This window comes from Psittacula echo (genome assembly GCF_963264785.1).
Source record: "Psittacula echo genome assembly, chromosome: 10".
Lineage (NCBI taxonomy): Eukaryota > Metazoa > Chordata > Aves > Psittaciformes > Psittacidae > Psittacula > Psittacula echo.
The window spans coordinates 11,455,278-11,468,847 of NC_137741.1; the positions used below are offsets into that span (position 1 = coordinate 11,455,278).

Below are 13,570 nucleotides of genomic sequence, written 5' to 3' on the forward strand. Positions count from 1 at the left end.
ATGCAATATGAAGATGTACTGAAAGTTTCTGTCTGCTGAGGTTAAAAAATGTACAGGTATGGAACTGAAGAAAGAAAACTCTGTCCCATCTTTGCAGCCAGGTGATCATTCCAAAGCAATTTCATAAAACAGGGCAGGAAATTTGTGGCAGGATTTGGGAATGAACCAAGCTATTCCAGGTTCGTGGGTCCAGTCCCTCAACTGTTACCAAGCACAGGCGATAAACATGGTGGTGGTTTGAGGCTTTTTCTTTCACTTTAATTTGGTTTGGGTTGGGATTTGTTTGGTTGGTTGGTTTTGGTTTTTTACATGTTTCAGCAGCTGAAAATTACCATAGGAATGTTTCTACAGTGCAGCCTATACAAGCCTACAGTTCTCGGTTTTTTCACATACTAATACTTAATAAGGCACATATGCAGTCTTTCCTATTCACCGTGTCCTTTGTACTTCATCCGCAGAAGGAAACACTCACAATGTTGTTCTACCATAACTTTCTGGTTAACTTTCTGACAAAACCACTGGCAGTCAATCTGAAAACCAGGCTGTGTACAAACTATTCTGACATTGCCATTGCTATCCCTAACCTGCAATTAAATTATAAAATTTTGCTTGAAATTGGAATTTTTCTTTTGAAAGGGTAAGTCATAATTCTTCCCAAATGACTACAAAATTTTGAGTGCTTCCTTAAAGGCACCTGATGCAAGAAAGTGTGAAGGATGTACATCTTGCAGCCATACATGTTTGCGATACTGAAAGTTGGCACTAGCCCCTTATGAAGCTTGTCTGCCTAAATTAATTTAATTTTTGTCTAATCACTGCAAAGAGGATCAGTTGTAAGAGTTTAAACATTATCTGGAATTCGTGGTAAAGAAGATGAATGAAAAATGTGCAATTGACACATTTTAGTAATACGTTCCTTATGTACCCAAAATTTTCTTAAAGCAAAGGAGACATCTATGCCCAATTACTGTATTACAGAGAGGAAAAAATACTATCAAATCACACTTAAAAATTAGGAAGATTCCGTAATCATCACTGCAAATTTCCACACTAATATCTAGCACCTGCAGTACTTCCAAAATAGGAAGACCAATAAGGAAAGATAAAATGTTTGTCCTTCTTTAACATCTGCAACTGTAAGGATGATAGTACTGCAGTCTTCACACAGCAGTGTCAAACTCCCATTAATGTTAAAGGCAGTTTACATAAGTAGGTGGGCATCTGTTGAACCTTACAGTCATATACACCTTTTGGTTAAAAGGTCCACATACAGAAACATACCTCAAGCATTTCTAAAGCAACATATCAGTTAAAACATATTTTTTGTTTTACTGTTTAATTTGTTTCAGGTTTACCTTTAAGTCTATAAAATGTTACATGAATACAAGGCTTGGAAAAACTGTAGGCCAATATTTAAGACTCGCTGGTTTAGAATGAGAAATTACTCTTATTCCTCTTCGTTGTGAAGCATGCTATTTGCATATTCAACACAAAAGAGACTGGAAAGTTTGTCACAATTACAATCAAAGTGATTTGATTCTGGTAAGATCAACTTGTCACAATCAAAGTTGGCTCCAGAAAGATGACTTTCCTCCTTTAATTTCAGAAGAAAGTTCTAAAAGTTTCTTACCGTCACATTTTTGTGTCACTTCATTAAACTTGTGTCCAGCTGGGCATTTGCACTCAAAAGATCCAACAGTATTAATGCAATTTCCCCCTTGACAGATCCCAGGGATGGCTTGGCATTCATCCACATCTATCATATAAAAAAGGAAATAAACACCCACTTTCAATTCATTTCTCAAGAACAGCCATAATAATTTGTCTACTCAGAAATTAAAGTAAATATGCCTAAATCCATGCTTCAACCATCATAATATTATGATACTTGCTTGTGAAGACAGACACTAATTTTGTAATTACTCTATGCAAAGTATGATTAAGTACAGTACTCTAAATATCTTCTGCAAGAAATCACATGGTTATTATTGTTACAGACATTAAACATCTAACTGCTGTTGCTTTGTTTTTCCAAAACATCTGGGGACTGGTGTGCAGAGAACACAGTCTGTCAAAACTCAGGTTCCTTTAAAGTATCTAAAGCTTGGGCATCCAAAATCACTTGCCCCTTTGAAAATCTTGGCAACATAGCCCACCAGCACAGAGATGCAGGAGCCACAGAGGAGCAGTGCGCAGTATGCATGGAGGGGGCCTCATAGAGAGGCTTGGGGAACTGCAGACTCATTACTGATGTAAATTATTAACTCGTCACTCCAGTAAGAGCAGCACCAATGACCTCAGGCTGTGGTTAGGATCTGACTCAAGAAGTTTCATAGCCATAATTAATGTCTCAGGAGGAATTATTAATGACCTGCTTAGACATCCATAAATCTGGAGGTTTTTTTCCCCTTTATTTCTCTCTCTTTGCTTTTAATTTTTTTACTCAAGAAAAATGAAACAACAAAGATGACCACAGGCTAGGTAGGAAGCTTAAGACAAACATTTTCAAGAGGCCCCAGTTTCTGGCTTCACAGCTATTTTAACACAACAATGTGTATGTCATCACTTAGCTGCAAAAGTGTTGCTATGGCTTAGTAACAGCTAAAGAAAAGAGACTAGAGGAGGAGTGGCACTGCAATAGCAGACAGTGGAGGTCTGGCTCACAGTCCCCAGGGCTGCCCTTCATCTGCTGCTCCCTGTCCTCCAGGAGCAAACAGAGCACTCAGCACTCTCCAACCCAAACGCCTGTGCTTCCCCCATCTCCCCGAAGAGTACCAGCTGCTGCTGGTAAAACCCGATTTCTTGAATTCTTGGGATTCACACTAGGATGGGTTTCAGTGCAGGGACACAGGCTGAAGGAGATGACGCCTTCAAATCTCCCTTTCTAAATCCCAGAGAGACAGCTGTAATGTGTCTTGTCGTCTGAAAAGCAAAGTATTATGTCTGTACAAAAGGCCAAGAGGCAATTTCCCTGGGAGCCATACGTAGGAAGTTTCAGGAACGTCAAGGGGCATATCTGTACCACATTGCAGAGTGTTATGTAAAGATCCCCAGGCCAACTGAGGAGGGTCAAGGGCGCAGCAGATCTGGAGCAAAGCTGTGCTAGAGCTAACCACTGTGCTGGGAGGCAGAGAACTAGCAGCAGAGAACTAGCACAGCTACAGCACCCCCAACATAGTCACACTGCTGCTGGGACTCCAGCTACAGCAATATTGCACTGCTTTAGTAGCAGAGGCAGCCAGATTTCATGGCACTGTACTGATCATTTTAAAAAAATAAAAAATGAAACAAATAGAAGTCATGCTCCTGACTCACAACGTCCGCTTCAAAATCCCACCTTTTGGCTTCCATTTTCCTCCTTTGTATCTTTAAAAATCTCAGCTGTGATATTAATTTAACTTTCGCCCAGACAGACAAACTGTGAGCAGTGATTTTTACTTTTTAAAATAAACTTGCCCTCCCCTCCATGTTATTTTTTCTGACCCTCCCCTCCATGTTATTTGTTCTGACTTCTACACAATAATAACAGTTCTCTTTTCAGAGAACCTGGATTTTATTTAACCTGCTTTCCTTTATTTAGATTGAATATGGATGTGAAATCCCTGAAATGTCTTCAGTCTGAATGGATGTTATCTGATTTCAAAAGGACTGGATTTAGTACAATTGCATGAAAAATAAAGCTAATATGTGGTTCCATAGCAGATCTATTGAAATTATGAACCCATTACAAGAGAAAGGAAAACTGGAAAGTACAAATCAAACATACAGGGCCAAAGCTGTGCTGGCACCGCATACAGATTAGCATAAATGTAGCTGCATGTTAAGAAATGTGCAGCAAGCAGAAGTAGCTTTATTCTGAAATGCACAAACCCATTCGAGAGGTCACTGCAGCTTTTCTGTGACACAAACAAGAGGGATATGACTAGGTGGGGCACAAATTCAGGGGTGTGGGCCACATACTTATACACATAAGATTTCAGAAGTGTGCAGAATCTAGATTCACAGATTTCTGCACAACAGAATGGCTGAGGTCAAAATATGTGCACATTATGTGGCATACACAAACATGCCCATTTCAAAGTTCATCGTGACTGTCTGCAGGCACCAACCAGGACTTGGCCTGTGGCAGAGGCTATCTGCATTTTTAATGAAATGGAATGCCTTGAAGTCCTTCATAAGGATTTCACAATTAAATAAAATCACTCATAAATTTATAATCTTTATCTCAAAAATACTGTAACTTACTAAAAAACGCTAGACAGATGGAAATAAACTAGCCCCAAAGATGCAGTCCTGGGAACGTATAATCCACATCAGTTTAATACGTAGCTGCCCCTGTTAACTTTCTCCTCTTTCCTGCCAGACATCCAGACAATAAAAGAATTTATACAGCTGGAAGTATTAGAATAAAAGCCAAAAGCAGTGTAAGGACTTTCTATGGTAAGGCATGCTCTGAAGTCAAAAGTAAGCAACATCTGGGTGGATTTTACGATTTGAAACAAATGCGAATGTATTTCAAACTTGTATAAAATATATAATGGGGCATTTCAAACGGCATGACAGGCACTTTCTCCAGGTCAAAGCAGTGTAGCTTGAGAGATAAGACACCCAAGATGAATCCAAAATCAACAAATTTTAGCTAAAAAATCCCACACCGGATAAATGGAACATTATTGTCACAGATTTTTGATGTTTTGAGTGCGTTTTGAAAACAGAATAAATTCCTCCACAGAATGATCGAGTGGCACACTCAGAAAAACACCATTACAGAACACCAGACTGCTGGCAATGAGAAATTCATTAAGATGCTGGCTGCTTTCACATGACCTAAGTTACTAATGTACTCACTTGAACATCAGGCACTCACTGAATCATGAAGTAATGCATCTGACAATGTTTTTCCATTCTTCACACATATAACTGAGAATGGCTTAGGACAGGTTATTCACAGCAGCGTAACTCAATTAAGATTAATCCAATAACAATTTCAGCAGCTTTTGGGGAAGTTCTGCTGCTAACTTACCTTGACAAGCTCCAGTTCGGATGTTTGGAATGAAACCTCGGCGGCAGGGATGCGGCTGGGCAGGACACATTTCACAGGGGTGGCCCCATGCTCTCCCAACTGTTGCACAGCAAAGGGTTTTTGTGCAGACTATTCCACTGAGCTGTCCTTGGCACATCTGGTTGGTTACCAAAGTAAAGCAAGGGCCGGTCCTGTAATCTGTGCCAAAGACAGGAAATCTAATCAGCATCACAATAAAAATACACAACAAACTTTGAATAAAGCAAAATACCAGCATATTTAGGCAAGTCTTCTGCACACAAATTGCCACCAGCCCAACAATTTTCCTTAGCAGTATTGTGCACCGGATTTTTCTCAAGTTTTCTTCTCATTCAAATCCACTGAAAATAAGCATCTCTATAAATCTATTGTGACTATTTTACAAGGAGTATTATATACTTAAGATTCTCCAGGTCCCTTTTTGCTGCTCAGTTTAATCTCTAGCAATACTCTTTGTGGGGTCTATTCATTGGTTTGTTTTAAATATTCGGTGTGATAATTAAAATAATACTGAGTTAGGATACATTTATTTCCACAAGTTTTGTTCTCAAATGAGTCTCAAGGGAAGACAATGCAGACTGCAAGTTATTTTTTGAGGACTGTTTTCACTGTTATTAAGGCATACACTCTACCAGCTATGTGGGTAAGCTTTGCCTACAGCTGAACAGAGGGCATGTGGAACACATCTGCTTTGATTTGTTTATGGTAGGACAGGCCACTTAGCCAATAGACAAAATGAAACTAAGATGTTAATAAAATACTAGTAGCCTTTCTTTTGTTCCATTCTCCAAGGGCAAATGCAGCCCAGGATACGGTTGCAAATATGAAGTTTCTGTCCTATCCCCTCCAAACAGTACAGCTACATTTATTGAACACTTCTCTTCCTCTAGTGATTCTGTCAGCCTGATCATGAATGGGTCAGAATCTCTGATAACATCTCTTTCTTTATCCTTGGTTACTTAATTCCTTTTCATCGCCTTAACTCTTTCTGGCTTGGTATTTCTCATTGTGCCCCTTCACTTCCCATAGTAATTTTTCACACTACAGCTTCTGTCAAGTTCTTTTCCCATTCTGAAGCATTTCTGTAACTGCTTTCATTTTCTTAGTTAGACAGGCTTAGTTTGCTCTTACCAGAGCTTACATTGCCTTCTTTCTCATTTCTCATTGTAGAGATGCAGCTTTGGAAGCATATAGTACAAAATCAAATACTACTGACTCCTGACTTTATCTTACTCCTTCAATACACAAATGAATACAAATAAATCATGATCCTGTCAGTTAAAAAAAATTTCATTCCGTGATTGATTCTTCATCCTTGATACAAATCAGAACACACTACTTTGTGCAAAACTCACAATACTCAACCTCCCCCTATTAAAACAATAGATGGCAATTTCTTTAGAAATGCCACAGTTTTGTGTTGGCAACAGGAAATCTCCAGTGTACCTCCTCAGAATGAAATCCCTTATTGTAGATTGTCCCTATGCCATTTATATATACAGTTTAAAAAGGAGTCATTTTGTTCTCTGTCGTAGCGGGAAGCATGCGCCAGACAGTGGTGAATAACCCATCTTGTATTTTATGGTAGAATATGAATGGACCAGCATTTACGATTGTTTGCTTTCAAGCTATAAATGACTTAGCTGTGGCTAATACGACTTAGAAATATGGTGAGCCCAATGAAATTAACTTTATAATCATGCAAATCTTTCTGCAAGGTTTCAGTAACAAGTAGGTCAAATATACACCCAAACCCAAGCAAATCCAGCTCCTATTTGTTATCATCCAAGTTCACAGCACTTTACTATGAATAATCATAGACTATATTTCACGTTATCTTTTTCCTTGATAAATTTTACCCTTAATACTCAGTTTTCTGCTTAGTACAGCTTTCTTCTATTTTCTCAATACAATCATTCACCTTTTCACAAGAAAGGTTTTCTTTTCTGTTCTTAATGAAAAATTCTAAAGGTCAGAAAATGCGTAAGAAAAAGAGCATTTGGATGTACCACTGATCTATGGCCACAGAGGAATCCACACTTCGAAGTCCTTTTTTATTTGTACAGAGGCTTAGTAAGAAGACTTCTAGAATTAAAGCATTCTTAATAGTGAGTTTAACATTTTCTGATGCATTACAAGATGAAGACCTATGAGTAGGAAACGGGATTCCACTAACTTGAAACGAGAATGGTATCACATGTAAAGAAATTTCCTTGAGTTACACCATTTTTCTTTGAAGGTGTTTGGTTTCATGAATCATGCAGATTTCAGAAGATGGGGTCTATGCTACAAGGCACTGACTTCGGATATGAGCTTAAAACTCCAATCTTTATTTTGTAACAACGAAGTTTCCTTAGACATTTGTGTCATTTGAGATTATTCAAACTACTTCGATGACTCAAACACAAGGTACCAAGTGGTCAGTCAGGAGTTAAAAAGAAAGAAGGGGAAGAAGTATAGCCAGAAAAGCTCTTACATAGTTTGCTTGGTTGGTTTTTTTCCCAGAGGTAATTTCATTATACTGAAGAATGTTGAGACTTGAAATTACTTCAGTAAAATTATTTTTAAAGGATGTGCAACTGATAATCAAATGTTCTAAGTCACTTCTAATGCGAATTTCAGCACGTGCAAGCAGCCTTCAGTAGGCATTAGTCACAGCTATCTACAACTTTATCTGCTTCTTCACATACTTCTTAGATATTTTGATCAGGAATAATTCCACAGGGAGCCTTAGACAACTGAGAAGACAGCAGGAACTGTAAAACCACATTAAGCTCCTATACCATCAAAAAGAGCAAGAAAGCAACAGCATGAGCCTGGTTCAGGCCATGCAAGAATCCTGCTTATTAAGTCCACAGGAAAGAATCAAGCTGCATTTTGATCTAGAGCTCATTCCAGTTTCAGACACAATCGTCAAATAATTTTAGTTATCTTCTCAAAAGATTCTTTATGTTCCTCAAAGCACCAGAGAGGCTGCTGAAATACACAGTACTGGCAGGCTTTGATCAGAACCGAGCACAGTAATAAATAATGGTAATTGTTCCCAAGTAATGCTGGACAGCACCAAAGATCCTCCAAGCACCAGGCTAATGCAAAGCTTTAGACACCAGATACACACCTTAAGCGCTCAGTTCATGTTAACCTCTGTTTTCAAGCACAATATAGTTTTTAATGTAAAAATACAGTTTAAAAAAAATCTGAAATAATGGAACCCAGATTAAACAATTCAGCTAATGCAAGGGTGCTGGATTAAATTCTGGGTTTTTTTCCTCCATGATTCATTTCTTGTAAATCTCCTACGAGGAGCTCTTGCTGTTTCAAAGTAAACAGCCTGATTTTGCAAACCTGTTAAGGAGGTTGACAGATTCCTCCACCTCTGTTAAAATGAATGGAATCTGCATGGGTGCAAAGGTCAAAGGATGGGACCCTAGCAAGCCAGCATTTATCTTATCATGACCAAGATCTCATTACTGAAAAGAGGAAAATGCTATCTCTTGCCATCATAAAGAAACAGATAACAGTAAAATGAGTGCTGTTTTTCTCAGCACACAGCATGCACAGCTCACACAGTACCCTGTGCTGCACACTGGCTGAGCAGCAAACCCAGACTGTTGCTTGGAGGGAGGAAACATTCCTCCTAGCTACTAGCACTTCACATGGGTAAATTCTGCATGAACCCCCAAATCCAGCCAAGACTGCTGTGTAACTGAAACCACCCTCAGCAACACAAACTGGCAACCTTCCCTTTCTTTAGTACAGGGGAAAAGGGAAAGGAATATTCCATTATCGTACAATCAATGAAAGAAAGGTCAGAAAGGGCTCCAAGGCAAGTCAAGTACCTTAAAGCTGATCTTCATTATAGCTTACTTTCCTGCCTAGCAGCAGTTTTGTTTCTGCTGTTTGGCGGGCTGGTTGTGGTGTTTTTACCAGTCGGGGATAAAAGAAGAACATTGGCAGTGAGACTGTACAAGGCAGAAACACATACTCATTTCTGCAAAGCCTACAGAACGCTGCTCATGTGTGACCCACTGCGCTTGACAGCCAATGCCCCTGCTTAACCAGCCATTGGGCAGAGAATCGCAACTGGCTATACCTGATAATGCTCTTTTGGAAACTGATCTCAAACAGCCAAAGAATAATGCTAGCTAAAAGTTGGCAGTCCAGGTTTCAAGCAGCAGAATCCTTTTAGCATGGTACATGACTTCAGGCAAATTTCAACTGTTTTTCTCAAGCATCCAAAAAGAGTATTTCTGATGGGGAAAAAAAAAAAAAAATAGCTATTCTGTTTTTCAATGGCATTCCTAAAGTACAAAAAGGATTTTTAAATGGTGAGAGAACTAGTAACTATGCAGTTGTAAGCAGAAAAAAATACTGAGTAATTAAAATGTGGCACTCTGCAGTCCAGTGTGGGAACAGTATAAGAAACCAGGGTGGTGAGGCACTGAAACAGGTTGGTCAGAGAAGCTGTGGCTGCCCCATCCCTGGCAGTGTTCAATGCCAGGTTGAACGGGGCTTGGAGCAACCTGGCCTAGTGGAAGGTGTCCCTGCCCATGGCAGGCACTTGGAAACACGATCTTTAAGGTCCCTTCAAACACAAACCATTCTGTGATTCTATGATTCTATGAAATTGAGCTTCCATCTTCCCCTGGTTGGAATAGCAAGTGCTGAGAATGCTGTAAGTAAGACAAGATTTCACATCACTGCCATAGAGAGGGAAAATTCATCTTGAATACAACTTTTAGATTAGAAAAAGTAGGATTAGGATCAGAGAAACAGATGATGGGATTTCCAAAGGAGTTTCCAAAAATGTCCAGTGGCTGGACACTTATATATGGGAAAAATTAATGTGGAAGAAGGGAACTCTGAATGTATCAAATGTCACCAATAAGAATGATATGAGAATGACATCAAGCAAATTATGGTTTTGGAACAGGGATAAAGACAGTGTTTAAAAAAATGAGCCATGAATGAAGGATCTTAAATGAATCCTAAAAATACACACATATAATCATATTTACCTAAGTTGATTCAAGTATGGTTGCGCAAACAAAACTCCAATCACTTTCCTGAGTTTAAAAACCAGGAATAGAAGAAATGCGTATTATGGCTATCGTGAAATCATGTTTTGCATCCAGGACTTTGTGGTTTTTAACTGCTGGTCAGAAAAGTGAATGACCATGCTCAGGATCCTGTGGGATAGCTATTATTTACCTCTGTTTTTCCTAAGAGGAGACTTATTGCATATCTCACTTCACAGAATCGAGACCAGACACACAACACAACATTCCCATGTTAGCTCAGTGCACTGACTTCCAACCATTTGAAAACTCAGACACAATAATTCTCCATCTACAGGTGACACCGAAATGCCAGTTGATAAATGCATCCAATCACAACACTCTTTTTTCCACAGGGGCCATTTCCTTAAATAATTACTCACTGTTAAGCACTCCCTGTCCTCTCCTCCCCCCAGCCAGACACCATTACTCACCCCAGTCAGATCCCAATGTGTCATCATTGGAAAGTACATGGCAAAGATATCAGAGGGTGTTCAGAAGGAAAGAAAACAAAACTTCGTAAATATTTTAAAGCTTATTTCCTATGATGTCTAACACTTCTTACCAATGAGCTTTGGTAGGTCTAGCTGTCGTATGTGAAGAAATTATCACCATGCCACTTCTGTCTGCTCCTTTTCAGTGCCAGAGATGGCTTCACATACTAACAAGACCCTTTCCCACCTGCTTCAGCACACAGCGCAGCACAGAGCTCAAATAGCTGAGATTTAACATTGGCTAGTACTAAGATGTCACTGGAACTAAGGCCTCGGAATGCAACCATTCAGGCACTGTTTCTGGCAGGGGTATATATCTGGCAGCAGCAATGTCTCAAAATACCACAGCTGTGCTGCGGACAGATCACAGCTCCAAGTTGCCTCTCGTTATTTCAACAAGAGTGAAAAACATCCATGGAAGCCTATCTAACGCTTGCAATAAATAACTTCCACAGGTATCATAATTCTTCATTCTGTATTAGTCAGCCACAAGTTAGTTACTGCCTCATATATTTCAGCCCCAGGAATATTATCTCCTAATTCATGATTCTGATGACCCCATTTCTGCATGTCTTCCTCACCTTTGCTTGTTGCAAATTGTTCTCATATATTGACTTGCTGGCACACTTCAGCCTAAAGTTATTTTCCATTCCGTAAGCTACTTCACAAATCCATTTCTGCACAGATGATCTGTTTAACATGTATATTTAGCAAATATTATCTAGTCTTCCTCGGATACTGGTTAAAGAGCAGTACTTAAGTAACAGCTTACTAATCATGTGAGACTAACATTATCAGTTGCATTTGATGTACAGAACAATTCAGGCTGACTACTTTCAAAAGTATTTTGGCAATCCATTTTCCAGAACAAATATACAACTATTTTCATGCCAATTTTGTTCTTGCAACTGACCCAGTTCTCGAAGTCTGTAACTGAAAAGTAATAACATTACAGTAATAAAATAAAAAAATAATGTTCAAAAAAGTATTACAGAATTGGAGTGATTTGTTGCACACATTTTAATCCAACACGCAGACTAAGCATTTCACCAAAATCAAGGCTTTAGCTCTGTTGTTCCCAATTATGTGCGGCAGCAGTCCAAATACAGAAAATTGTTACCACATTTTATTCTTTTCCTGATGAAGAAAACAGTAAGCAATGCAGCTAAATGCAGAATAACTTCTCATTTCTGAATAATCAGTTACCTGACAAACTCTAACCCACCCTACTTTGCCGTATAGGCTACAAAAGAACATTTCTTTGCAGATTTTAGTTATTCCGATTTTTTTCAGAGGCTAGCAACAATGAAATCAAATTCTGAGTCGATTTCCATCTCTCTTTTTGCAAAACAGTAACTAACTTTGGTGACATATTTATTGTCAAGACCAGATGATTATGAAGGAGAATGGATTCAACTGAAGAATGCTGGAAGTTTCACCTAAAAAGAACAAGTTGGCTGAAGTATATTACTACTTTTTAAAAAGAGTTCTTAAGAAGTGCCACATTATAGAAACTCTCTTAACATACCACAAAGTATTAACTATTAAATAGCAAGGTAAAGATAAAGCTAGTAGACTTGCTCTGTATATTTCTTTGGCTCCAGAAGACACTGACTATAAAATAACTGAGACTACCCAAAGTAGTGCAAACTGTGTAAGAAAAACAGATCTAATGACTTACAGTATACTAAATAGACCAACATCCAAATAAAGGGAAAATGCTTTCAGACAATGCAACACACAGGATTTAAACAGATACTGCTCACATTTTAAAAGGAGAGGGAATAGTGCGATACATTAGAAATAATCTCCTTTTTTTTCCCAAAATATAAATGTTCCTCTGCAGTGTCATGAAACACAATTGCAGAGCACTGGAATGAAACTCAGTCCAGAACTGAAAATAGGTTATAAATAAAAAGGGAAGGTGAGAGGGAGGAGAGGAAGGGAGCCAATTTCACTGCTCAAGCTAAGTGAAATACAATGAGTAAACATGCAGCAAGAATGGTGAGAAGTCGACTCATTTTTACTGCAGATTACTTAAAGGAAAGGCAGTAAGCGTAATAGGGATGTCTGGGGTGTTGGTAAGTATATATTATCATAATGACACGTGGACAAATAACTTTGCGGTCCTAGCAGAATGCAGAACTTCCAAAGTCCTGGCAACGCTTTAACAACGTAATTAAAGCAATCAACGATTTCTTCTCATTCCTTTTTAACAGCTGCCAGGAACCATCTGGCTTGTCTGAAGCAAACTCCTTTGCCATAACCCAAAAAGACCAGCACTCCTGAGAAATTATGGCAGTGGAAAATTTCCACCGAAAGAAAGCAAAGGGCACGCAGGTCGTATTCCCATAAAGACTCTTCTCCACATGGCAGACAGCTCACTGGCCAAATTTCCTAAGCCAGGCCCTTGCCAGACTTTTGTGTTCTCAATACTTCTCATATACATGTATTTTTAGTGATACTGTCATGAGTGATGACAGATTTGATATGACATAAATAGTGATTTTTTTTTTTTTTACTTGCCGGAAGTCTTGGAATAACTAATACTGTTCTTTTTGAGCAAGGCTTTAACACAGAATATTACTTCATAAATAGCCAACTAAAAAGACACAAAAAATATCTGAAAAACAATGACTGCATACAGCATTTTGATTTTCCCAGTAATATTCTAACGATTATTTCATGGTTGCACAATAACCAAAAAAAAAATCTCAGGAAGTGTTATAAATTTAAGTCAACAACATACAAAAATTGCTTCAGACACCAACATCTCCCCTCTAACTCTACAGTGAAACACATCAACTACTTAATTGAAATACCATGCAACTCTCTGTGTTACAGGATCAGATTCCTTCCACAATGAAACCGCAGCATCATTCTGTGTGTACACCAGTGTAATCGTGACCAGAATCTGGCTCATTTTGCATAACCATATATATGGGATTTGCATTAAG

The 13,570-nt window shown here is 38.7% G+C and overlaps 1 protein-coding gene across 2 annotated transcripts in view; it reads right to left on the reverse strand.

The window, feature by feature from the left end:
• FBN1 (fibrillin 1) overlaps positions 1–13,570 on the reverse strand; it is a gene marked incomplete at both ends in the record, with an annotated part of 153,540 nt that overhangs the window by 95,086 nt on the left and 44,884 nt on the right. For both annotated transcript variants that reach the window (XM_080626640.1, XM_080626641.1), the window contains 2 exons: positions 1,631–1,756; positions 5,024–5,221. In XM_080626640.1, coding sequence (XP_080482766.1) covers positions 1,631–1,756; positions 5,024–5,221 — 324 coding nt within the window. The remainder of the gene's footprint in view (positions 1–1,630; positions 1,757–5,023; positions 5,222–13,570) is intronic.